General features: G+C 43.2%; 1 protein-coding gene across 1 annotated transcript in view; it reads right to left on the bottom strand.

Moving 5' to 3' along the window:
* pelp1 (proline, glutamate and leucine rich protein 1) overlaps positions 1 to 26,862 on the bottom strand; it is a 99,265-nt gene that overhangs the window by 38,281 nt on the left and 34,122 nt on the right. Inside the window, exons 13-17 of the mRNA XM_080734010.1 lie at positions 24,902 to 25,046; positions 22,306 to 22,361; positions 19,640 to 19,770; positions 18,154 to 18,256; positions 1,517 to 1,857 (exon numbers count right to left, since the gene is read on the bottom strand). Of these exons, the coding sequence (XP_080590136.1) occupies positions 1,517 to 1,857; positions 18,154 to 18,256; positions 19,640 to 19,770; positions 22,306 to 22,361; positions 24,902 to 25,046 (776 nt within the window). The remainder of the gene's footprint in view (positions 1 to 1,516; positions 1,858 to 18,153; positions 18,257 to 19,639; positions 19,771 to 22,305; positions 22,362 to 24,901; positions 25,047 to 26,862) is intronic.

Here is a 26,862-nt window from a genome sequence, read left to right as displayed (position 1 = left end):
TATTCTACATGACTGGCCAAACTGCCAAATATTAAGTAAGCAAGAGGCGAACTTGCGTTGCGAGGCGTTGTGAGCATGTAGATCTGCTATTTGTCACAATATTTATCTGTCGAAACGAGTCACATTAAATGTAATACTACAATTCCAAGTGCTTGTCAGCGTGGGGGACCCCAGTTCAAATATGTTTATTTTGGGGGTCACAGCCTAAAAAGTTTTGAGAACCCCTGGTACAAATTCATCCACCAGGGGCATTGACAACTCATTCTTATGACTTCCTATCTAGCCAAGCCTTATGAACTATATATTTTTTAAAGAGAAAACTATGAAAAAAATAACAATAAGTGAATATTCGACTTTGGTGAACAACGTCGAATAGTGACTTTGAAATTTGAATATTTGGTGAATGCCCTAATATGGACATGAGGTTTGTGCCCGACAGTAGATCAGGGGTCTTCAACGTTTTCAGGCCAAGGACCCCTTGGTCGAGAGAGATGAAGCAGAGACCCCCACAACCAGTTCATAGATTCCATATTGTTTCTTTGTTTGACAACACAATCATCAGTGTATTTTGGATTCATGTCAATTTGTGTTTTCAGATATTTAACCACTTGAACCGTCAATACTTAACTTGACATTTCACTCTGTAGTTAGGCTGCTCTTTTTCCCCTCTACGCCAAACATCTTTGCCGAAAATAGCCGATCTACAAGCTCACAACGCCTCGCAGTGCGAGGCGTTGTGAGCCTGCAGATCTGCTATTTTTGGCTAAAGTTCTCAGAATATGGACGCTAGGGTTCAAGTGGTTAATGTAAAAAAAAAAAGGAGAAAAAAGTTTCTTTCACACAAAGATTAGAAGGACCCCCTGTAGTAACTCTGAGGACCCCCTAGGGGTCCCGGACCCCCTGTTGAAGATACCTGGTTTAACCCATTTAGTACGGGTACACATTATTGTGTATCATGCTATCATGCTATCATGCTTTAACTGTTGAAAAATAGCAGATATACAAGCTCACAGTGCGGCTGAGAGCTTGTAGATCTGCTATTTTAGAAAAATCGTGAAAATTAGAATTTTGACCCCATTCTATAAGTGCCTTTTGAATCCTTCTAAGATTTTTTGAAAAACCTATGTTTCTATGTCAGCAATCTGGCCAGCCATCGTCAAAGAAAAGGTCCTTTTCACTCAACTGGAGCCCAGTTAATCAGTTCTTAAGAGACTACTATGACAGTGGTTCTCAAACTTTTTCATGTGAAGGACCCCCAAACTGATGTATTTGGCCATGGACCCCCATCTCAAAATATTTAGTTCCAGGGACCCCCCAGAAGCAACATTTGAGTTACAAACGTTTGCTTTGAAAATACATATATTCAAAGATTTGCACACATTTTCACGACTTTCAAAAATAGCAGATCTACAAGCTCGCAGCGCGGCACTGTGAGCTTGTATATCTGCTATTTTTCACTGGTTAAAGCATTCAATATTTCTAGGCCTAAATGCGTTAATATGATGTAGTTCCGTACCTCTTCCCCTCGGGGGGTCCCAGGGGCCCGCTGGCCCCGGGGTCCTGGTGTTGAGAGGACAGCAGCAGCTCCTGGCCGGGTCCCCCCAGGCCGGGCGGACCGACCAGCGACAGGTGGTTCTCCAGGGAGCCCAGCAGCAGGCTGTGGGCCCGGGCGGGGGGGAAGGGGGTCCCCGGGGGGGGTCCCCCCAGCAGGGTGGGCAGGGTGAGGCCCCCCTGGGCGGAGACAGATGAGGGGGTGGGCTTCAGGGCCAGGGGGGGCATGGGGAGGGACAGGGAGGGGGTGCGGGGGTGGAGCAAGGCGTTGCAGACCACCAGAGCCTCCGTGCAGAACCACGACACCTAGTGGCGAACAAGACAGTGGTGGAAAATGTACTCAAATTTTCTACTTAACTTCTTCAGTGCCATATTTAAAGTGGGACCTCTTATATTGCCGGTTCGCCAACAAAGGGTTACACAATTAGTGTGCACGCTGGTGCACACATTCGTGCACAGATCATGCACTATGCATGTGCATGCTTTTCACAGCTTTCAAACAAAAAAATCCGCTTGGAAATCCGTTCAGGCATTCAGGAGAAGGCAGCCCTTATGTTTTCTTCAAATGTAAACAAACATGGCTGCCATGTTTGAAAGATGGGGTTGGTATGGGGGTTAAACATGCAATTTCGCAATCGCGATCATGGCTAGTACACTGTTGGAGGTCCAATTTTTTTTTTTTCAAAAGTTTTTTTTTCAAATTTTTTTTCTTTTATTATTTAAAAAAAAAGACGTCCAGAAGACGTCTGGCAGGGAGGTCCATAGTTAAAAAGACGTTTTTATTATAGAAAACGTCTTTTTTGGCAGGGTATGAGTTAAAGCTATACTGTGTAAGATTCTCAACTAGTGGTCAGTAGCCATATAGCAAACCGCGGTCGCGTTCGCGTCTTTCGCCCGTTTTTCGTACCTTCACACCCCCGCGTCTGCCTCCACAACGCCGAGAGCTATCTTTAGAGGGGTCCCTGGTTCCTGTGCGTTCAGGCATTCCGGAGAAACGGACTATTTCACCCTGCCTGGTAGGCGAGAATTACCTTTTGAGTAAAGAGACACACGGGCGACTACAAATATGGCGACCCCACTTCAAGATGCGCTGCATTGGCCGGTAGTGTACCATGTGTGCATGATCGGCGATGTGATTGGGCAACGTATACACAACGTATACAGATGATGCAGATTACGTAATCATGGCGCGAAATTCTCCCCCCCTCACGGCTCATAGAAAACATATAAAGAGAAGGCTTCAGAAGCTGAAAATAACGGAGTGGGTGTTCTAAAACTTTAGCGATTTAACAGTTAGGACAATTTTAAGATTTGTTTTATAAAAAAAGTTACATAGTAAAACTTTAAGTAAAAGTATCAATACTGCATTCTAGAAATACTCCGTTACAAGTATAAGTCCGGAATTCTAAATTTACATGAGTAAATGTACAAAAGTATTGGCATCAAAATGTACTTAAAGTGTTAAGAGTAAAAGTACAAAATGTTTGAAAATAGATGATCTATATCCAATCGGCCTGATGGTGGCGCTATATGGGACAGATCCATGTTGATGACATGAGTGTAGACATACTGTGTAGTGATTTTCGTGATTTTAGGGCAAAATCTGTAGGAGCAGTGTCCAAAAATGTGTTTTTAAAAATCGGCCTGAAGGTGGCGCTATATGGGACAGATTAATGTTGATGAGATGAGTGTAGACATACTGTGTAGCGATTTGCGTGATTTTAGGGCAAAAATTGTAGGAGCAGTGGCCAAAAATGTGTTTTAAAAATCGGCCTGAAGGTGGCGCAATATGGGACAGATCCAAGTTGATGAAATGAGTGTAGACTTACGGTGTACCGATTTGCGTGATTTTAGGGCAAAAATTGTAGGAGCAGTGTCCAAAAATGTGTTTTGCAAGAATCGGCCTCATGGTGGCGTTAGAAGAGGGCCATGTGAGAAATGAGGGGTGGGGTCTCCGTGCCGCCTTGGCGGACGAATAGGTACCGGCCCCGGCTCTCCCGGACGCTCCTAGCCCGAGTTACGGCATTTTATGTGAGCTGTAGTGGAGGGGGTCCTCCACTGGGGGAGTCACCACTTTTGCATCCGTTCTGGAGCACCAGGAGTCGGTGGTCCCCGGGAATTCCCCGTGAGCAGCCCCGTTGGGGTGGTCATTTGGTCATTTTTGCACATTTGGTAATTTTTTACACCTGGGGGTCCCCCAGGGACCTGGGGGTCCCTGGGGCTCCGGGGGTCCTTGGAGGTTGTAGTTTGGCAGGTAAGGAGTGTGTGTGCAAAATTTGGCATGGATCGGGGCAACGGTTGCGGAGATATGAGAGGGGCAAAAGTGTGACGTGTGACAGACTGACTGACGGAGGGACGGACTGACAGCCGGTGGAGGTTTGGATAGTATAGGAGTGCAAGTAACTGCGACATAATGTTAAGTACATTACTTAAGTAAATGTACTTAGTTACTTTACACCACTGCAACAAGACAACACGTTGCAGAGGCGCAGAAAAACGCGTCAAGGATGAAATTTAAGACTTTTACCAGTAAGACTCCCTAATCGGGAGATAAGCAACCGTCAGGTCTCATACACAAACTTTAGAAGGCAATTGTAGCAAATCAGGAGGGAATATGGGAAATGGGACAGATCCATGTTGATGACATGACTTTAGAGATACTGTGTACTGCTTTGCGTGATTTTACAGCAAAATCTGTAGGAGCAGTGTCCAAAAATGTGTTTTGCAAAAATCGTCCTGATGCTGGCGTTGAAGAGGGACATGTGAGAAATGAGGAGTGGAGGTTGTAGTTTGGCAGCCAAGGATGTGCGTGCAAAGTTTGGCATGGATAGGGGCAACGATGGCTAGGGCAAAAGTGTGACGTGACAGACTGACTGACAGCCGGTGGAGGTTTTGATAGTAACTGCGACTTATTAAATGGGGGTCCGTAGCCTAATGCATAACTGGGGGTCCTTGAAATTAAAATGGTTGGGAATCACTGCTAGAGCTGTAAATATCTTCTCTTATGGGGGTCCTTGCCATATCTTTTCAAATGGGGGACTGTCTTCCTCAGTGTGTGATATGACGATATCAAAATGTCATCACGATTATTGTGACAAAAGAAATAGCGTGTAAGAGCCATTTGAGCAATTTGCCTATTAATGATGTCACAAGTTGGAACATGGTCACACCCTAATTGCCTATTACCAATTGTCTATTTAACATGCTCTGTAATGAGGCACAGGTGTTGTTGATGTTAGAGGCACACAGTTCTTTGACTGTGTTTGTGACTGAGGCTGGTGATACATGTTTGTTTATTTCTTGTATTAGCTGAAGTATATGACTTATAGCAACAAAGAATAAATGACATTTATGTTGAACTTTATTGGAATGTTTGGACATCAGTTCTTGGGACACACCACACGTCTGAACTTGATCTTGAGCGTCAGCAACCAGTAGCACCCATAGTTATTGGGACTTTGGGCACTACATTAAGTCAAAGAACTGCCTCGTTTCAAGAGATGACTGTTTATTGGGAAGCAGTCAAACCAGGAGGCTGTTTTGGAAACGCACGCACAGGGCGTGTGTGAGCTTGGAGTGGACAGAGGATCGACGGCCAGGCGGGCAGGCGCAGACAGCAGCTGTGACTGGCGAGCTGTAACTGGAGGTGCCACCCGGAGCTACAGGGGTGCTTACCGGGAGACATTGGCATCAGGCAGCAGAGACCGGACCAGGCGGAGGACGGTGACCTGCTTTGTGTGGTTACGGTATTGTTTGTAGCCTACAGCAGCGCACTGGGCGCTGGCTGCAACACAAACTTGGCCATAGTAAAACATGTACACGTGTGCACACTGCACAGCCACAATCTGCACACTAAACTAAAATTTTATCCAGAACTGGTAACAAACACCTTAAAAGACTTTGCGCGCTAAGGCGTGTTGTTTGGGACAAGACTTTTGCACTTCACTTCTCGCACAGAACATAATTGATTTATGCAAACTCCTGCTGAGCATCAAAATGACAATGAGGTTGGACTTGAGTTTGGTGGGGCAATGGGAAAGCTGTGAAACTGATAAACTGAATTGGTTGTTGAAACAAAAAGAAGAGATTGTTGACATGGCAAGTGACTATGAATATGCAAATGAGGTCGATGGTAGATTTTGCACATTCATGGCTGTGTATAACGAAACCAAAAGCACTCGTGGTGATGTTGGGTTTTTTGCCTGTGTCAACTAAACACCAAATATGGTACAGAAAAATAATGTTGAGTTTTGATTGTTTTATTGCTGAAATGAACAGGTGGATTTATGGTCCAAGTTGCAATGTTTCTGATGTTTATGCAAACTATGCTAAATCCACAAGTGCTACTGCTGCTGCACTAAAAGAAGTGCACACAGAAGTGCACGCTTTGGGTGAGCAAGCTGAGGCTCAGAGGGCCCAGAGTGAGCAAGCTGAGGCTCTGAGGAGCAAACGAGAGATGCAGGAGGTACAAGATGCCCTCTGCATCTTTACTGAAGAACCAGCTGAGGAGCACAACCTGAACGGAGTGGTGAAGGAGCCACTCAGTATGGGGTCAGCTGTTGAAGAGGAGCCCAGGCTGAGCAGAGTGGTGGACGAGCCACTCATTATGGCAGAGCAGCATCATCCATCCTTTGCTGCAGCTCCACGGCACGAGACCACCAGCCCCGGCGTCGCTGCACGATCCGAGACCACCAGCCCCGGCGTTGCTGCACGGCCCGAGACCACCAGCCCCGGCGTTGCTGCACGACCCGAGACCACCGGCTCCAGCGTCGCTGAGTATGCGGTTAAGGCTTCCGAGGAGCAGAGCGGCATGTACCTGGCTGTGGTCAAGAAGGCTCTGGCTACTGGTGGCAACAAGGTAAAGATGGACCAGGCCCCCATCAAGAGCCTGGTACCAAAAGGCCCTGCGGTTCAGGCTAAAGGAGCAGTGAGGGAGAAGAAGCCTGCTGCTAAGAAAGCTGTGAAAACCAAGCCTGCTGCCATGCAGGTAACTGCTAAAAGCTCCAGAAGGAGAAGGAAACGAAAAAAGATGGCGGTGCCAAAGAAAGAGGAAGAAAGAAAGATGGGAGAGTTCTAGAAAAAAAAAGGATCAAAGTCTATTGGTGAAAAGAGCCACAGACAAACTGTATCATGGCCAACGCTGCGACGAGCACAGCAGCAAAGGGAGAGACTTGGTCAGTATGTCTGCCTGGTGGCTAAAATGATGCCCATCCACTAGTTGGAGACTTTGTCTTTCTTTTTGTGAAAGTACAAATGCAAAAATCTTTGAGTTTGGTTTGTGCACTTATAGATATTGCCAAAGTTGTTTATTGGCTTGTATTTGGATTTTGTTTATTATGGCTCTTTGTATTTTTTGTTTTTGAATTGCATGTCTCCCGCCATTTGCAATTGGGGGCGGGTGTAAGAGCCATTTGAGCAATTTGCCTATTAATGATGTCACAAGTTGGAACATGGTCACACCCTAATTGCCTATTACCAATTGTCTATTTAACATGCTCTGTAATGAGGCACAGGTGTTGTTGATGTTAGAGGCACACAGTTCTTTGACTGTGTTTGTGACTGAGGCTGGTGATACATGTTTGTTTATTTCTTGTATTAGCTGAAGTATAGGACTTATAGCAACAAAGAATAAATGACATTTATGTTGAACTTTATTGGAATGTTTGGACATCAGTTCTTGGGACACACCACACGTCTGAACTTGATCTTGAGCGTCAGCAACCAGTAGCACCCATAGTTATTGGGACTTTGGGCACTACATAGCGATTTTCAATATTATCACGATAAATCCATTAGCTTGGGGCGGAACATTTGCCAAAAAATAGCAGATCTACAAGCTCGCAACGCGTTGTGAGTATATTATATGTACCTTTTACCAATTATAGAGGGTTTAAATGGTACCGGATATGCAGCTCTGCAAATAAAAAGTGAATTGACCCCAGTGCATGACGGAGGACGATAAATTAAATCTCCACGATACGATTATCGTGAGTGTTTTTTATCACGATAATATTGCGTATCGTCCCATCCCTAGTACACGCTGAGGAAGACCCAAGGGTGGAAACTAGTGTGTGAGAGAGAGAGAGAGAGAAAGAGAAAGAATATAGCGCAACTGGACTTTACCCTGTCCCGTTCATCTATCCTCCTGTCGAGTCCTGTGCGTCTTTTACCAGGTCAGATTGACCTGGCCACTAACTAATTGTCTTCTTGCGATCATAAGTATTTAACTATACAGACTTTTTGTTTATTATCGTGAATGCACTTGTCCATGAAGCCTATTATGTTGATGGGCCGTCGGGCGCAAATATGGATTGTGACGTGATGATGATAATGATAGGCCTACATGTATAATTGGTGGAAAAAGTACTCACATTTTATACTTAAGTAAAAGTATCAATACTGCAATGTAGATGTACTCTGTTACAAGTAAAAGTCTGGAATTTAAAATGTACTTGAGTAAAAGTACGAAAGTATTGGCATCAAAATGTATTTAAAGTACCAAAAGTAAAAGTACAAAATGTTTGAAAATAGCAGATCTACAAGCTCACAACGCATCACATCGCGACGCGTTGTGAGCTTGTAGATCGGCTATTTTCAAACAATAGTTAAGGTATAGATTAGGGCTAAAGTGCATTAATGTATGTTTAATATAATATAATAATTTATATCTGCAAAGTAACTAGTAATTAAAGTAATTCATTGTAGTGGAGTCTGTGGAGTAAAAGTACAATATTTGGATCCGAGATTAAGTGGAGTAGAAGTAAAAGTAGGCCTACTGAAAACTGGAAATACTCAAGTAAAGTACAAATACCTCAAAACTGTACTTAAGTACAGTACTTAAGTAAATGTACTTAGTTACTTTACACCACATCCACAATAATTTAATTAAAAGAGCATTGCAGCTTTTTTTCACTTTGGTGGGGCTGTGCATTTCCATTAGGCTCCATTATTATTACTATTACCAGTAAGACTCCCTAATCGGGAGATAAGCGACCGTTGGTCGCTTATCTCCACAAATAGGCCAAAAGTTTGTTTTACCAATTATCAAGACATACGAGCAGTTGACAGTTTGCCATGGTTACTCATTGAAGTTGAATCTCCATATATGGAGACATAAGTTGCTCATACCATAGCAACCATGTTTTTTACAGGGCCTGGGATTGATGACATCAGAAATCTCCATATATGGGCATGAAAGGGATTTTGTTTCTGGAAATATGTCTGTGGGGTGCCACATTTGGAATAAAACACTTACATCACACATCTGGATATCCATACAGCCCATCTAGTTTGCCTGTGTCCATTTATGCCCATATATCTGATGACATTGGGACACTGATCTCCATATATGGGCATAAAACTTATGTTAATTAGTAAAGCCTGGGGATCTCCATATATGGGCATGAGGGGTACCCTAAAAGGGCATCATCTGGGAATAGCAAATATAGTTATCCTAGAAAGTGAAAATCTTACATCAAAGGCCATAACTACCTACCTACCACCATACTGCATTCCTCATTAAACTACCTACCAGTAAGATGCCTATAGGGAGAAAAGCAAAGGGCGAGGTTGCACCATTTCTTGGTCTTCTGGCCAGTGATGTATATCGGACCATTTAACCATATATGGAGACATCTGGTACCCAAAGATATTCACAGATATGGGCTTAATATTGATGACATAAGGGATCTCCATATATGGGCGTAAAAGGGATTTGGTTCCCCTGGCATCACAGGGATCTCCATATATGGGCATAAAATGGATTTGGTTACCCTGGCAACACGGGGATCTCCATATCTCCATATATGGGCATAAAAGGGATTTGGTTCCCCTGGCATCACAGGGATCTCCATATATGGGCATAAAAGGGATTTGGTTCCCCTGACATTACAGTGATGTCAGTGGCTGGTTCTACAGAGGGGATCTCCATTTATGGGCATAAAAGGGAATGTATGTATGATGATGTCAGATATCATAGACGTCATAGGACTTTCACATAACGAATAACTGAGTAAGCATGTAAACCCGTAAAATCTATATTTGGGCATGGCTGATTTATGACCTCATCATGATGACACGAGCAAACACAGCTGAATTGTATAAATGATCAGTGCAGAAACCAACAGAAGTATTTGACCAAGACTCTTCGATTTAAACATCAACAAAGGTGTGACGTTTGTTGATGGTCACAAAGGTGTGACGGACGGACGGACGGACGGACGGACGGACGGACGGACGGTGGAGGTTTTCATAGTAAACTGCTCCCTGACGGTCGCAATTATTAATGGACACAACACGATTTAAAAGTGGGCACATGTAAACACTTGATCCAATACCTTCAATCGGGTTTATTTAGATCAGATTGGAATGAAGCTGTCATGTATACGCAGCTAATGTGTCGCAATAGCTGTGTATACATGACAGCATCATTCCAATCTGATCTAAACCAGTAAGACTCCCTAATCGGGAGATAAGCGACCGTTGGTCGCTTATCTCCACAAATAGGCCAAAATTTTGTTTTACCAATTATTACACTCTATGTGAACATTTACATCAACAAATCCCAAGTACTATGCAGAACGACCCATTTCAAGTTTTTAATGTACAACAATATTTAGAAAATAGGTCTACAAGCTCACAATGCTACGCATTGTCCTCGTCCCTTATATTCCCATAGGTTATATGGAGATCTCAGTGTTTGTCAGTCCTTGTTCATTTATGCCCATATATGGACATCTCTATATCTACTGTAACAGTCCTTGTCCCTTTATGCCCGGAGATCTCTTAACTGTAAGTCCTTGTCCCTTTTATGCCCATATATGGATATTCCTGATGTCATCAGTATATGAACATATATGGGCTTTCTGATATGCCCATATATGGAGATCTCTTAACTGTAAGCCCTTGTCCCTTTTATGCCCATATATGGATATCCCTGATGTCATCCGTATATGCCCATATATGGGCTTTCTAATATGCCTATATATGGAGATCTATGTATCTCCATATATGGGTATAAAAGGATACTTCAGGTCTGACATCAGGTTTGTTTATATTGCGTTGCTAGGTTTGACATCACAAACTCCATGGGCCATCTGACCTAGAAATCTATATTTGGGCATAGATGACTCATCGTGACCTCATCATGATTTCAATCGCTATAAAAGGACTCTCAGTGACATGCACTCTCCACAGATAAAGCAGTCAACCAGCCTACCAGTCAACCCATTCTTTGATTACTTTGTACAACTAGATTAACTTTTCAATGGCATCCCCACTGGAATTGACCGAAATGTACGACAGACAATGCCGGTCTTATACCAGGAAAGAAGCATTTCTTCGACTCAGACCTTATCGCCAGGGTTGGCTTATAGCAGCTGTCGGTAGATAATGCCGGTCTTATATAAGGGTCATTTGTGTACGGTGTGATTTGCCATGGTTACTCATTGAAGTTGAATCTCCATATATGGAGATAACCTACGCATCACACTAAGTCTGACCTCACCAGCCCATATTTGGGCATGAGCAACTTATGTCTCCATATATGGAGATATGATGACATCACACAGTCCTCAGCCGATGATGTGGCGTGATGTCATACAATACACAAACGAGCCCAGATATGAGCAGGGCAAAGGTGTGACGTGTGACGTGTGACCGACCGACCGACCGACCGACCGACCGACCGACCGACCGACCGACCGACCGACCGACCGACCGACCGACCGACCGACCGACCGACCGACCGACCGACCGACCGACCGACCGACGGCCGGCCGGTGGAGGTTTTGATACTAAACTGCGACCTTACGGTCGCAACTAAACTGCGACCTTACGGTCGCAATCACCAGCCCATACTTGGGCATGGACGACTTATATCTCCATATACGGAGATGGCCATATATGGAGATACGATGACATCACAGAGTCCACAGCTGATGATGTGGCGTGATGTCGTAAGACTCCCTAATCGGGTATCACAACCTCCACCTCTCACGTCATACGGGTAGCCATAGTTACACCTGGAATGTTGAATCTCCATATATGGAGATAACCTACGCATCACACAAAGTCTGACCTCACCAGCCCATACTTGGGCATGGACGACTTATATCTCCATATACGGAGATGGCCATATATGGAGATACGATGACATCACAGAGTCCACAGCTGATGATGTGGCGTGATGTCATACAATACACAAACAAGCCCTATATAAAGGGGCAATTCTCACCAGGGAAGAGAGCATTGCCTGGAATGTTGAATCTCCATATATGGAGATAACCTACGCATCACACAAAGTCTGACCTCACCAGCCCATACTTGGGCATGGACGACTTATATCTCCATATACGGAGATGGCCATATATGGAGATACGATGACATCACAGAGTCCACAGCTGATTATGTGGCGTGATGTCATACAATAAACAAACAAGCCATATATACTGATGCGATACGATGACATCACAGAGTCCACAGCTGATGATGTGGCGTGATGTCATACAATAAACAAACAAGCCCTATATACTGATGCGGAGATATGAGCAGGGCAAATGTGTGACGTGTGACGTGTGACCGACCGACCGACGGACGGACGGCCGGTGGAGGTTTTCATAGTAAACTGCTCCCTGACGGTCGCAATAAGCGACCGTTGGTCGCTTATCTCCACAAATAGGCCAAAAAATTTGTTTTACCAATTATCAAGACATACGGGCAGTTGACAGTTTGCCATGGTTACTCATTGAAGTTGAATCTCCATATATGGAGATAACCTACGCATCACACTAAGTCTGACCTCACCAGCCCATATTTGGGCATGAGCAACTTATGTCTCCATATATGGAGATATGATGACATCACACAGTCCTCAGCCGATGATGTGGCGTGATGTCATACAATACACAAACGAGCCCTACAGTATAAAGGGGCAATTCTTGCCAGGAAAGAAGCATTTCTTCGACTCAGACCTTATCGCCAGGGTTGGCTTATAGCAGCTGTCGGTAGGACCATATATGGATTCTGTTAGTGTGGATCTCCTAACAGGGCATCATCTGGGATACAATCCCTTTTATGCCCATATATGGAGATCCCTAACAGAATCCCTTTCATGCCCATATATGGAGATCCCTAACAGAATCCCTTTTATGCCCATATATGGAGATCCCTAACAGCATCCCTTTTATGCCCATATATGGAGATCACTAACAGCTAACAGAATCCCTTTTATGCCCATATATGGAGATCCCTAACAGAATCCCTTTTATGCCCATATATGGAGATCCCTAACAGAATCCCTTTTATGCCCATATATGGAGATCCCTAACAGAATCCCTTTTATGCCCATATATGGAGATCCCTAACAGAATCCCTTTTATGCCCATATATGGAGATCCCCAACAGAATCCCTTTTATGCCCATATATGGAGATCCCTAACAGAATCCCTTGTATGCCCATATATGGAGATCCCTAACAGAATCCCTTTTATGCCCATATATGGAGATCCCTAACAGAATCCCTTTTATGCCCATATATTATGGAGAAATCCCTGCTCTGAGTATCTGACATCAGTGTGATGTCACCTGTTTATGCCCATATATGGAGATCCCTGCTCTGTGTATCTGGTTGCTATGGTAAACAGTTGGTTGCTAGGGTAAAAAAACATGGTTGCTATGGTAAACAGTTGGTTGCTAGGGTAAACAGTTGGTTGCTAGGGTAAAACCATGGTTGCTAAGGTGGTTGCTAACATACACTAACAAACCAGCAACAACAGACTGTTGCCACAGCAACGTACACAACGTACACAAAGGTTTGTGTACACATGTGGTGTGATGTCATACTGATGCGGAGATATGAGCAGGGTAAAGGTGTGACGTGTGACGTGTGACGTGTGACCGGCCGGTGGAGGTTTTCATAGTAAACTGCTCCCTGACGGTCGCAATAAACCCGATTGAAGGTATTGGATCAAGTGTTTACATGGGGTGAGATCAATCCGATCTGGTGTTTACATGTGCCCACTTTTAAATCGTGTTGTGACGCAAATTATTAAATAGATTTCCCTGTATAATGGAGCCTATGCTATGCAAATGCACAGCCCCACCAAAGTGAAAAAATAAGCTGCAATTAGGGGTGGCTCGGTATCAACATTTTGTTATCGCGGTTACCGTCCTCCCATTTACCGCCGGTATTGCGGTAATTACCGCACCCCCGTATCTATTAATTAAGGTTCGGCGATAAGACAAAATATTCCTATCATCTGCCCAAAATTCGTCTCTCCACGGTCCTATAAGCCCGACTGCTCGAGTTCCCCGTACAGCACAGTGGGTCTGGCTTTTGAAAGTAGCAGATCTACAAGCTCACAACGCGTCGCGTTCGCAACGCGTTCTGAGCTTGTAGATCTTTGCAGTGTCGGGTTACTATAGTAACGTAGGCTACAGAGGTGTCAATTGGGTATGGCAAGCTATGGCACCTGCCATACCTAGGCTACAGGGGGAAATAATAAAATGTACTTTCATCGTGCCTGTTGCTAAGGTATGGCAACATGACTGGTGTCTGTCATGTTGCCATACCATAGCTTTTTCTGAACTGACGCCACTGGTAGGCTACTGGGGCTTCACTGCACGCTGTTTGTGAACAAACCAGATGAGACGGGTATAGTGATTGTGTACGGTCTGTGATTATGCAAACTCACGTCTCAAATCGCATTGATTGAGTGGTGATATAAACATAGTAAACAGGTTTTAGTTACCAGACTTGACAGAAAAGGTTGTAGTCGAACAACGACGGGCACACGCGCTATACTGTAAAAGTACTCACTAGCGCTGGTTTCATTTTCGGTTTTAGTCCTCGCGTCGCGCTCCGTCCGTATGAATAAAAAAGAAACGGCCACGAGGTATGTATAAACATACTTGTGTGAGTTGTGTCGTGTGGATTATGGAGAAAGTTTAACGCTGCTGACCGGGGCTACTGCACTGCTCCAGTGTCTACTGTGTCTCACTCTCTGTCGGAGACTGTGACGGGCCAAGCTTACAATTGTTCCAAACATGTGGTGCACGGCCCAGAGCAGAGCGGCATGAAGCGCATGCGGTCCTCGCTTCTCCCCCGTTTTAAAACTCACTCGTTCTCAATAAAAATAGCCTATTTTTTGTCTTTTTTGACCGCGGTAAGGACCCTGACACCGCGGTAGGCCGCGGTATACCGCGATACGGCGGTACGGCGGTTACCGAACCCAGCCCTAGCTGCAATGCTCTTTTAATTAGATTACTGCATACATGTATACATATATATTATCATTATTATAATCATCACCACGTCAAAATCCATATTTGCTCCCGACGGCCCATAGAACATAATAGGCTTCATGGACAAGTGTATTCACGATAATAACAAAAAAGTCTCTAATACTTTTAAAATTGACTCTCTTAGCTAGGTATATATCCCCTTACCCCAGTCCCCTTTAAATGTTATTTATCTGATTAAGAATATGATATTTTGCTGGTGGTTTCTTAGGCTATTCTGGTCGTGGTCAAAGACACACAGGACTCGACAGGAAGTTAGATGAACGAGGACGTAGCGTCCAGTCGCGCTAGAATATCTTTCTCTTTCTCTCAGGAAGTTTAACGGGTGTGTGCTGTGTTCAGGCTGACCTAGGATCAGGTCTGTTAGCCGTGAGGCCGCGAGATGAATGGCTGTGTAACAGAGTGAGATGATAATGCTGGTCTAGGATCAGTTTAACAGCGGAGGGAAAAGATCTTGGTGCGTGCATAATGCATGCGTGATGCGTAGCCTGCTGCCAGGATTTGCGACGCGTTGTGTGAGCTTGTAGATCGGCTATTTTTGGATAAGAAAGCACCCGCGACCGCGTACAAGTTAAACCATGTCAAACAAACCGATAATTACTTATCTCTGTAGTAAGAAAATAGCAAAATGTATTCCTTTATCCCTTTTGTTTCGATCTTAATATTATAGATTCCTTGGCAGCCTTCTTCTGCCTGTCAATCAGTTAACAGCGCACGCTGCACGGCTGCACGGCTGCAGTGAGTTACATAAAAGATGGTTTTAATAATGATTAAATGGCCGGGTCTCTCAGAACCTCGGAAATAAAAGGATTTCGGGACAACATGTCACGGGTTTCGGTCTGTAAAAAAAGAAAGAACGTCGGAACGGGACGGAATCGGATGAGACCGTTACGGGGCCACTCAGGTTTGGTTTTGTAATTTGATTATTATTTCGGAACTGGTCGGAATCGGTCAAAATTTGACGGTCCTTTTCGTTTTGGACCCGTGAAGATCTCTAGCCTACGGTTCTCAATCGAGACAGGAGTCTTGGGACTCGCGTGAGCGCACGCAAACACATTGATTAAAAAATGCGTTTATAAACTAAATAGACTAATGTGGTGAAACATCACAAAAAGTGCCACAATAAATGGCCAGGAAGCCTGCGCTGAAAGAACATGTCACATTCTAATCGGGTTAGGTGTATACATGGAAGGATTTTCCTTTTGATCGGGTCGTAAAAAAGTCTAGACCACCCCTCTGCATCCGATCAGAATTTAAATCGTGTTGGTTTTGATCGGGTTTATTTAGGTGTATACATGCAGAATTAGATCGGGTTTATCTAAAATCTTGTTTTTAATACGATTAGAAGATGTAAACGGGGCTTATGTGACACATTGTGAGCTTTCTGATCTGCCATTTTCAAATGTAAATGTAAATGTAAAGTAGTAAAACTGAGCCTAGTTGCTTCTATTGGGCTTATTTTCATAGACCTGGCCGCTTGTTGCTTTGGAAAAATCTGGCAACACATGATTCCCTGTTCACTTCCTCACTTGGGAGAAAAGATGTTTTTGAAGAACATCTCTTGCGCCCTCTGGAAAAGGCAATAACGGCCTCCATAGAGGGCCAGGAACAAGGTGAATAGGGTTAGGGTACAGCAGGGTTCCCCATTAGGCAGCCCGCGGGGGGCTACTGTCTGGCCCCCACCAACCCCAGTAATAATGGTGGTATAAGAGCAGCAACAACACTAGTATATCGTCGTTGTCAGGAGGAAACCTTGTATATCCAAATTCGTACGTTTTTAAAGGGGAAGACCACCCATTTTCAATATTGAAATATGTCATTAATATACCTTAGAGGAGTTGTGAGGAAATAGAAAAAAGGTTCCCCCCCTTCTGTGTTTCCTAGAACTGGAGGATTGATTTTGGGGTTTGTATTGTAAAGTACAATGTGTGATGTCATCAAGTTGTACTTTACAATACAAACCCCAAAATCAATCCTCCAGTTCTAGGCAACACAGAAGAGGGGGAACTTTTTTTCTATTTCCACACAACTCCTCTAAGGTATATTAATGACACAGTTCAATATTGAAAATGGGTGGTCTTCCCCTTTAAGCGAAGTAAAGCCCTGCTTCATCATTCAAGGCCGTCTCAGTTTACAGTTTAGGCATTTAGCAGACGCTTTTAATCCAAAGCGACTTACAATAAGCAGATAAAAAACATCACAATAATAAACAAGATAATAAGTCAGTACATTAACAGCAATATAACAATGTAAATGGATATCTATCTAGAGAAAAACACAATATAATCAAAGTTCTAAAAAACCTAAAAAACAAAAACAAATGCTAACTAGCTTCATGTATGGTCATTGATTTTACTGTAGTGCTAAGGGTTTAGGTGGAGTCTGAAAAGGTGAGTCTTCAGTCCACGGCGAAAGCTAGCGAGTGAGTCCGTTGTTCTAAGTGCGACAGGGAGTTTATTCCACAATTTGGGAGCCAGGAGGGCAAACTGTCTCGGACGAGTGGAGTTTTTAGCGAGGGTTCTGTCAGCATCCCTGTGTTAGCTGATCTAAGTGAACGGGTGGGGGTGTAGGGGTTCACAAAAGTAGTGAAAACAGCCGATATACAAGCACACAACGGTGCTTGTAGATCTGCTGTTTTTTTTTTTTATCATTTTTAAAATGATAAATGCAAAACGAACGGTTTTGGACATAAAAGATTTTCACCCGACAACGACGATATCAACTGTCGCTGGAGTAGCGGAAACGCCACTGTCGCCCCCTGCAATGCTGTGGCCCTCTGCTTGGTACCCTAGACATGATTCGGCCCTTGGGGAAAACTAATTGGGGAACCCTGGGGTACAGGGTTAGGTGTAGGGTACCAGGAACAAGGTGAATAGGGTTAGGGTACAGGGTTAGGTGTAGGGTACCACCAGGAACAAGGTGAATAGGGTTAGGGTACAGGGTTAGGTGTAGGGTACCATCAGGAACAAGGTGAATAGGGTTAGGGTACAGGGTTAGGTGTAGGGTACCATCAGGAACAAGGTGAATAGGGTTAGGGTACAGGGTTAGGTGTAGGGTACCATCAGGAACAAGGTGAATAGGGTTAGGGTACAGGGTACCATCAGGAACAAGGTGAATAGGGTTAGGGTACAGGGTTAGGTGTAGGGTACCAGGAACAAGGTGAATAGGGTTAGGGTACAGGGTTAGGGTACAGGGTTAGGTGTAGGGTACCATCAGGAACAAGGTGAATAGGGTTAGGGTACAGGGTTAGGTGTAGGGTACCAGGAACAAGGTGAATAGGGTTATGGTATAGGGTTAGGGTACCTTCAGACTGCGGTCTCTGCGTCCCTGACTGAGGACAGACACGGCGCAGGTCAGAGGAGGAGGCCAGCGAGGAGACGGAACCAGAACCAGAGCCATCAGCAACCTGGACACACACACACATGCACACACACACACGCACACACACACAAAATGAGGACAGTCATATTTTAGTCATCGGAAATGTTTTAGTCGACTAAATATACAGTTTTAGTCCAGTGCTTCTCAACCTTCTCAGGCTGCGACCCTGAAAATAATCTTATTTTAACTGGGGACCCTCCCACCCTGATGAGCACTAAGAGTTGAGGCATTACATTTTGTATAACAAGGTTCTATTGTGAAAATAGCAGATCTACATGCATATCTACATGCTCACACGCGAGGCGTTGTGAGCAATGAGCATGTAGATCTGCTATTGTCACAATGGTCAATGTTTCACAATAGAAACATTGACCAATGTTTTAAAATGTGTAATTTTAGAGGTATTAAAAAGTCCATAAATTGTCACATTAGAAACGTGCAGATACCCTCTATACACTTAAATGTTATGCTGGTTTGTTTACTGTTGAGTGAGAAAACAATGCTGCACATTAAGTTAATCATCTGGGGACCCCCCCAAAATAAATTGGGACCCCTCTGGGGGTCCCGACCCACAGGTTGAGAACCACTTCTTTAGAGCGAGGTGGCATGTCGCCCTGAGGCGTCTTCCTAGTAGTAATTAGGGCATTCACCAAATATTCGAATATCAAAGTCACTATTTTATTGTTTTCTCTTTAAAAAATATATAGTTTATAAAGCTTGGCTAGATAGGAAGTCATACGAATGAGCTGTCAATGCCCCTGGTGGATGCATTTGTATCAGGGGTTCTCAAAACGTTTTTAGGCCGTGACCCTCAAAATAAACATATTTGAACTGGGGACCCCCACCCTGACAAGCACTTGGAATTGTAGGTATTACATTTAATGTGACTCGGTTCCGCAGATAAATATTGTGATCTACATGCTCACAAGGCCTCGCAACGCGAGGCGTTGTGAGCATGTAGAACGGCTATTTACACAATGTTTGCCTCTTGCTTACTTAAAGGGGAAGACCACCCATTTTCAATATTGAACTGTGTCATTAATATACCCTAGAGGAGATGTGTGGAAATAGAAAAAAGTCCCCCCCCTTATGTGTTGCCTACAACTGGAGGATTGATTTTGGGGTTTGTATTGTAAAGTACAATGTGTGATGTCATCAAGTACTTGTACTTTACAATACAAACCCCAAAATCAATCTTCCAGTTCTAGGCAACACAGAAGGGGGGGAACTTTTTTTCTATTTCCACACAACTCCTCTAAGGAATATTAATGACATATTTCAATATTGAAAATGGGTGGTCTTCCCCTTTAATATTTAACAGTTTGGCCAGTCGAATACTTTGAGGTTGAATAATTTGAATACTAAAAATCACTATTGGTGAATGCCCTGGTAGTAACATGAATAATACCTGTAGAGTTCTCTGCGCGGCAGGGCGCTGGCATACTGACCACTGACCCCCGGACAGTCCAGGGTCAAGCTGTGATTGGTCAGCTGCTGCTGGAGACGCACACAGAGAGGCACCACCACATCTTGGAGACGCTGAGGAGACAAGAGGACATTAACATAAGAGCAGGGGTCTTCAACAGGGGGTCCGGGACCCCTAGCAGGTCCTCAGAGTTACTACAGGGGGTCCTCCAAATCTTTGTGTGATATAGCCCCTCTCGGGACCCCAAAATCACCTCTTTTTGTATTTTGACGTCGGTGAATGGGGTCCCTTGCTCCTCCGTTCATTAATTTATCTGTGAAAATTTAGCAGCTTTTTCCAAACTGTCATTCGCTTCCTTATTACGTCACATGTCCCGCCTCCCCGCGGCGTCTTTTGGCTAGCTGGTAGTGTCAGATAGATCAGAGGCAGGAACGTAGGCAACCACACCGCGGGGATGCAGGATATGTGACGTAACAAGGAAGCGAGATACAGTTTGGAAAAAGCTGCTAAATTTTCACAGATAAATTAATGATACTTAACGGCATCGCCGATTTGTGGCGCTTCGCACACGTTTCCGCGCTCTCCTAGTGCAGTTCTGGGTATCTTTAAACAATCTCAACAACATCTGAGCGATGCTGTATTCGTCCGAGACCAAACAGTGGTAGCGTTGCGTATCAGAGAGACCCAACGGAGGAGCAAGTGACTGTATTTACCGACATCAAAATATAAAAAGAGGTAAATTCAGAAACGTAAGGGGCTATGTGTGATAGAACCTTTTTTTTCTCTTTTTTTATATTAACCACTTGAACCCTAGTGTCCATATTCTGAGAACATTAGCCAAAAATAGCAGATCTACAAGTTCACAACTCTGCAAGGCGTTGTGAGCTTGTAGATCGGCTATTTTCGGCAAAGAGGTTTGGTGTAGAGGATATAGAGCGAAAGGTCAAATGTATTAAGTATTGACGGTTCAAGTGGTTAACTTTCTCAAAACACAAATCGACAAATCCTAAATACACTGATGATTGTGCTCTCAAACAATGAAACCATATGGAATCTATGATAAGGTTGTGGGGGTCCCTGCTTCATCTCTCTCTCAACTAAGGGGTCCTTGGCCATGAAAACGTTGAAGACCCCTGGCATAGTGTCCCTGCCCTGTTATCCATCTGTAAAAAAGTGCCCAGACCATGACTATGGTGAAAGAAATGCAAATGCCATCTTTCCATGCCATACCTGAAGGCAGCAATCAAGAGAATTGCCTTGTCCAAACTCTCCCTCTCTGTCCTCTCTATGTAGATATCCATACCGTACACCACATATCCAGTATTTACTTGATTATGTACTTGACTTGTTTAGCAGACCTCCAAGCTCACAATGTGTTGCAGCGCGACGCGTTGTGAGCTTGGAGGTCGGCTATTTTCGTTATTTTCACCAAAAGGACATTCTCTGCATGTCCCTGTCCACAATAAGATGCTTGGGTTGAATTGGGTAAAGCAACTCAATTGCGCCCCTCAAGTGGCCTTTTTTTTTTAAATGTTTGCATTTACTGCTATTGCTTGTGTCTCTGTTCTCCCGCCATCTCTGCTCTGTGGCTGTGTCAAGACTAAAATGGATGATATTTCACTCTCAAACATGTTTGGGGTCATTTTAACGTCTACTCAGGCTTTTGAGTTTCACCGCAGACAGTTTTTTATGTTGCTTGATTCAGTAGATGATTTTCAGTCACACCCCATTTCCAGTACCCATTGTAACGTTAAACTCCAAAACACCCAGGTGACTGATATAGAGGGTATGTGCGTGTATCCAGTGGTGTGAGCCGTTACATCGGTTGGCTAGAGGGTATGTGCATGCATAGAGTGAATGGCGAATCGAGTGGCAAATGTCGTTTAACATTATTGAATGCTTTAACCAGTGAAAAATAGCAGATATACAAACTCACAGCGCGGCACCGAGTGCCGCACTGCGAGCTTGTAGATCTGCTATTTTTGAACAAAGTCGTGACAATGTGTGCAAATCTTTGACTATATGTATTTTCAAAGCGAACTTTTGTAACACAAATTTTGCTTCTGGGTGGTCCCTGGAACTAAATATTTTGAGATGGGGTCCGTGGTCAAATACATATAATGTTGGGGGTCCTTCGCCTGAAAAGGTTTGAGAACCACTGACATAGTAGTCTCTCAAGAACAGACCAACTGAGCTCCAGTTAAGTGAAAAGGACCTTTTCTTTGACGATGGCTAGCCAGATTGCTGACATAGAAACATAGGTTTTTCAAAAAGTCTTAGGATTCAAAAGACACTTATAGAATCGGGTCAAAATTCGAATTTTCACGATTTTTCAAAAATAGCAGATCTACAAGCTCGTATTGCTTGTATATCTGCTATTTTTCAATAGTTAAAGCATAAAATAATGATACACAATACTGTGTACCCGTTCTGAATGGGTTAATGCAATCAGATCAGACTTTACTGTCTTGATGTATGGGCTGTCAAGGCCAGAAAGTAGTTTTATTTTGCCACTCAGTAGGCGTGCCCGCATAACTTATTATGATGATGTCACACGCATACTCCTCTCTACTGTCCTTCCAATACATGAGGGGGCCGTGTTTTTTTTAATCATTCATTTGGAACATGAAATAAATAAAACACAGTACCTTGTGTACGTCATCTTTCAGCAGTGTTCCGCTGGTCAGTATGATGTGTCTCAGAGCTGAAGAGAAGAGAAAAGCACACCAGATTTACACCACTTAAAACCTATATAGAGAAACCTCCTTTTTGAATGTCTGTGGGAACAAGAGTGGGAACTACATTGGAGCCATCAGAACACAAGTTCTTTTTATCAACATTTATTGAAAATAGACAATCTATAAGCTCAAGCAGATGGCAATGTTCACTAGCCTAAGAGTCTCCGATTATTACTAGGGATGGGACGATAAGCGATATTGTCGTTCATCGTGATAAAAAAACACTCACGATAATCATATTGTGGAGATTTAATTTATTGTGATATCGTCCTCCGTCATGCACTGGGATCAATTCACCTTTTATTTACTGAGCTGCATATCCGGTACAACTTAAACCCTCTAGAATTGGTAAAAGGTACTTACAGTATAATATACGTTCTTGATAGTCTTTTTTTTTCACTCTATCAAATGTCTTTGCCAAAAAATAGCTGATCTACAAGCTCAGAACACGTCGCAGAGCTTGTAGATCTACTATTTTTTGGCAAATGTTCCACCCCAGGATAATGGGTTTTAATTATCACGATAATATCGTAAATCACAATAATCGTGATATGAAATTTTCATATCGTCCCATCCCTAATTATTACTGGGGTTCCCTGGAAGTCACCCGACACATCGATGACGTAACGGGAAGAAAAAATGCTTTTCCTTAAAAAAAAGAAGAAAAAAAAAGAACATAGCATGTGTGTATGATGCGAGGTTGACGCGCAAGCCTCCATCTTTCAAATGGATGAGTGTGGACAAGGATTATATTTTAGATTCCTCCTAGAATCTGAAAAATAATCCTTGTAAATAACCACTGGGCGGATCGCAGCGACCGCTTAACCCATTTATTGGCTCCACCAGCCGAAGGCATGGGGGAGAGTATGTTTTCGCCCCTGTCCGTCTGTCCGTGCGTGCGTCCGTGTGTCCACCAGTTTGTTACCAGCTAATCTCCGGCACCGTTGGCCCGGTCGCTGCCAAACTGAGCACACACACTCCCTGGATGCCAATTCAGAACCTCTGCCCCACATTTTCCAGATGGCCTGTTCTAACGCCACCAGGAGGCCAATTTGTGCCATGGGCCTGTTCTAGCACCACCAGGAGGCCAATTTGTGCAAAACTACCTTTTGGCCAGTACTCCTACAGATTTTGTCTAAAATCGGTAGACAGTATCTCTACAGTCATGTGATCGACATGGATCTGTCTGATTGTCCATATTCCATCCTGATTGGCCGAGATTGGCTTTCAAAGTTTGTAAGATTGGTCAGCTTTGAACAAATGCCTCAAATCACGAACACAGCGTGCAATTTTTTTGAAATTGTGCACGCACATTCCCAGGCCGAGGAAGAAATGCCACTTCAAACGTTTCAAATCAGCCTCATGGTGGCGCTATAACAGGCTGCCTGGCCTGGTGGAGTCCTGTGCTCGGAAGAGCACTGCTTCTAGTTGCGTATGGTTTTATGCTTTAACTATAAAAAAATAGCAGATCTACACGCTCACAGCGTGGCACGAGAGCCGCACTGCAAGCTTGTAGATCTGCTATTTTTGAAAAATCTTGAACATTTGATTTTTTTACCCAATTTTTTTAACACGATTCTACGCCAGTGGTTCTCAAACTCATGTCAAACCCTAATCCTAACCTCAGTAAAACTATGCCTAACTCTAACCCTAACCCTAAAACTAACAGTGACGCGGGTGATTATCTAACCTGCCGACGCTCGCGGGTGATTATCTAACCTGCCAACACTGTTCGACCCAACGGGAGTTCGACCTATGGGGCAGTCCCCAAAATGAGATATTCAAAGATTTGCACAAACTGTCATGACTTCTTCAAAAATAGCAGATCTACAAGCTCACAGCGCGGCACCGAGTGCCGCGCTGTGAGCTTGTATATCTGCTATTTTTCAATAGTTAAAGGTGATACACCATGCATTTAAAAAGTATTTATGTCATATTGTTTGTCCCAAAAAGGTTTTTCAAAAGGTTTGAGGCTAAATTACCACTCCTGAATAGAGAGCCTCTCTCATTTTTGAATGGCTCTCAGAGCATTTCAGCTGCAGTACCACCTTTGGCCTGAACTGCGCCACCCCCCAAAAAATATTTTTGAAAAACATTTTTTTTTTAATAAAAGATTTTTTTCATTTTTTTTTATTTTTTGATATATATTTTTTTTGTGATGACGTCACAATCGGCAGATGACGTCACAATCGGCAGCAAATCTGGACAACCTGTTTTGAGAACCCGTGGGATACTTTTAACCTTCGCCTTCTCAAAACCAGAAAAAGACACAACGGTCAGAAATGGGACTTTGTGAGGATAGAAGGTGCTAGTGGGACCCCAAAAAAAGGTTTTAAAATAGGAAAAGTGAAATTTCATGGTGTATCACCTTTAAAGCATTCAATAATTCTAGGCCTGGGTTAATGGGTTAATAATCAGCGAATTTTCAAAGAAAGAGTTCATATAAATCTCCTATGGGGAGGCCTCGGCACAGGTGTGTCTCCATGTGAGTGTTGGGGGCGTTGACCTTTGAGTGCAGCCAGGCAGGTGTCCTGGTTGGCCACCAGGTCTCCTTTCTTCTGCAGGGAGGAGGAGCTATCTATGAGGAGGAGGGGCTTCCTGGAACGAGGGCCGGGCTTGGACCTGGGCAGCTCTGCAGGGGCTGGTCTGAGCTGCGCGCGCACACGCACACGCACACACACACACACACACACACACACACGTCATTTTCTTTTTAAAAGTGTAAAGTTGTCAAATATGTACTTCATTTCTTTGTGACTCACCACTGGCATCACCCCTGGCACTGCCAGTGACATCACCAGGAATACTGGTCCCTCATTGGCTGTTTTTTTTTGAATAATATGTTTATTACATTTTTAAACATACATTAAGACAACAACAACACTATACAAGAAAAGGAAAAAGAGACAAACAAACTAGAACAACAAAACCAAAAGAATAATAATCATAACAAGCTCAGGCAATAACATGTAGAACTAGAAGAGAAAATTTCTAAGAAATTTTAAGTGTGCCTGCAGCTCGCTAAGTCTGTGCAACCTTGTGTAGCGGTTGGTGTTAGCATTAGCGTTATTTCATTTGACGCAACCCGCGTGTCTGTATGACAAACGGTTCACGAGATCAAGGGTCACTTCCTGTTTGGTGAGGGGCACTTCCTGTTTGGCGAAATAGGCCCCAATTAAGGTCATGGACGATTAATGAATTAAAGCTGCAAGCAGCGATGACCAGGCCCTCGCAGCTCTACCCACGTCTCAAGGCCAGCAGCCAATCAGAAACCAAACAGGAAGTCAGCCATTTCGACTAATTAGTGGCGTTTTGGAGCATTTTTGGCCGTTATCACGGGTCGCACTTTAACGACAGTTTTTTGAGAAAAAATTGTTTTGTGAGAAAAAAAATTTGAGAAAAAAACTTTTTTGAGAAAAAGAAATTTTGAAAAAAAAATTGTGAGAAAAAAAAATCTTGAGAAAAAAAGTGAGAAAAAAAAATGTTGAGAAAAAAATAATTTTGAGAAAACAATTTTGAGAAAAACATTTTTTGAGAAAAAAATAATTTTGAGAAAAAAAAAATTGAGAAAAAAATTTTTTGAGAAAAAAAATTTGAGAAAAAAATTGAGAAAAAAAAATTTTTGAGAAAAAAAAATTTTGAGAAAAAAATTGAGAAAAAAAAAATTTTGAGAAAAAAAAATTGAGAAAAAAAAATTGAGAAAAAAAAATTGAGAAAAAAAAATTTTGAGAAAAAAAAATGTTGAGAAAAAAATTTTTGAGAAAAAAAAATTTGAGAAAAAAAAATTTGAGAAAAAAATGTTTTGAGAAAAAAAAAATTTGAGAAAAAAAATTTGAGAAAAAAAAATTTGAGAAAAAAAAAATTTGAGAAAAAAAAAATTGAGAAAAAAAAATTGAGAAAAAAAGAAAAGGTATGACACCAGCCGCAAGTCTGTACGACAAACGGTTCATGAGTTATAGAGGCACTTCCTGTTTGGTGAAGGGCACTTCCTGTTAAAGAGGGGGCGAGGCTTAATCAATTACAGCTCATCCCTATTGGTCGGAAAAAGACCAAAGTTGTGTGAGCATTTTACATTTTAAATGACGTTGCTAGGCAAAAGTATGGCAGAGTTATGTGGCGCCAAAGTTTCTGGGTTTTTTTCGGAGTCCCCCATTCAAAGTCAATGGAGTTTTTGGGCGTTGTTTTTTGCGAATTACATCGCAATCGTAAAGCGGATCGGAAAGAAAAGTAATAGCACACCATTCCCGGCCGAGCCGCACATTTTGATGTATATATTGCGGGGGTGGCGTAAATCGTGCGGCAGTTATTACGTGCCGAAGTTTCCCCCATTCTAAGTCAATGGGGTTTTTTGGCGTCGTTTTTTGCGAATTACGTCGCAATGGTAACGCGGATCGGAAAGAAAAGTAATAGCACACCATTCCCGGCCGAGCCGCACGTTTTGATGTATATATTGCGGCGGTGGCGTAA

This window comes from Nannobrachium achirus (assembly GCF_963921795.1).
Source record: "Nannobrachium achirus genome assembly, chromosome: 9".
In the NCBI taxonomy this organism is placed as follows: domain Eukaryota; kingdom Metazoa; phylum Chordata; class Actinopteri; order Myctophiformes; family Myctophidae; genus Nannobrachium; species Nannobrachium achirus.
This window is presented reverse-complemented; position numbering and strand designations above follow the sequence as displayed.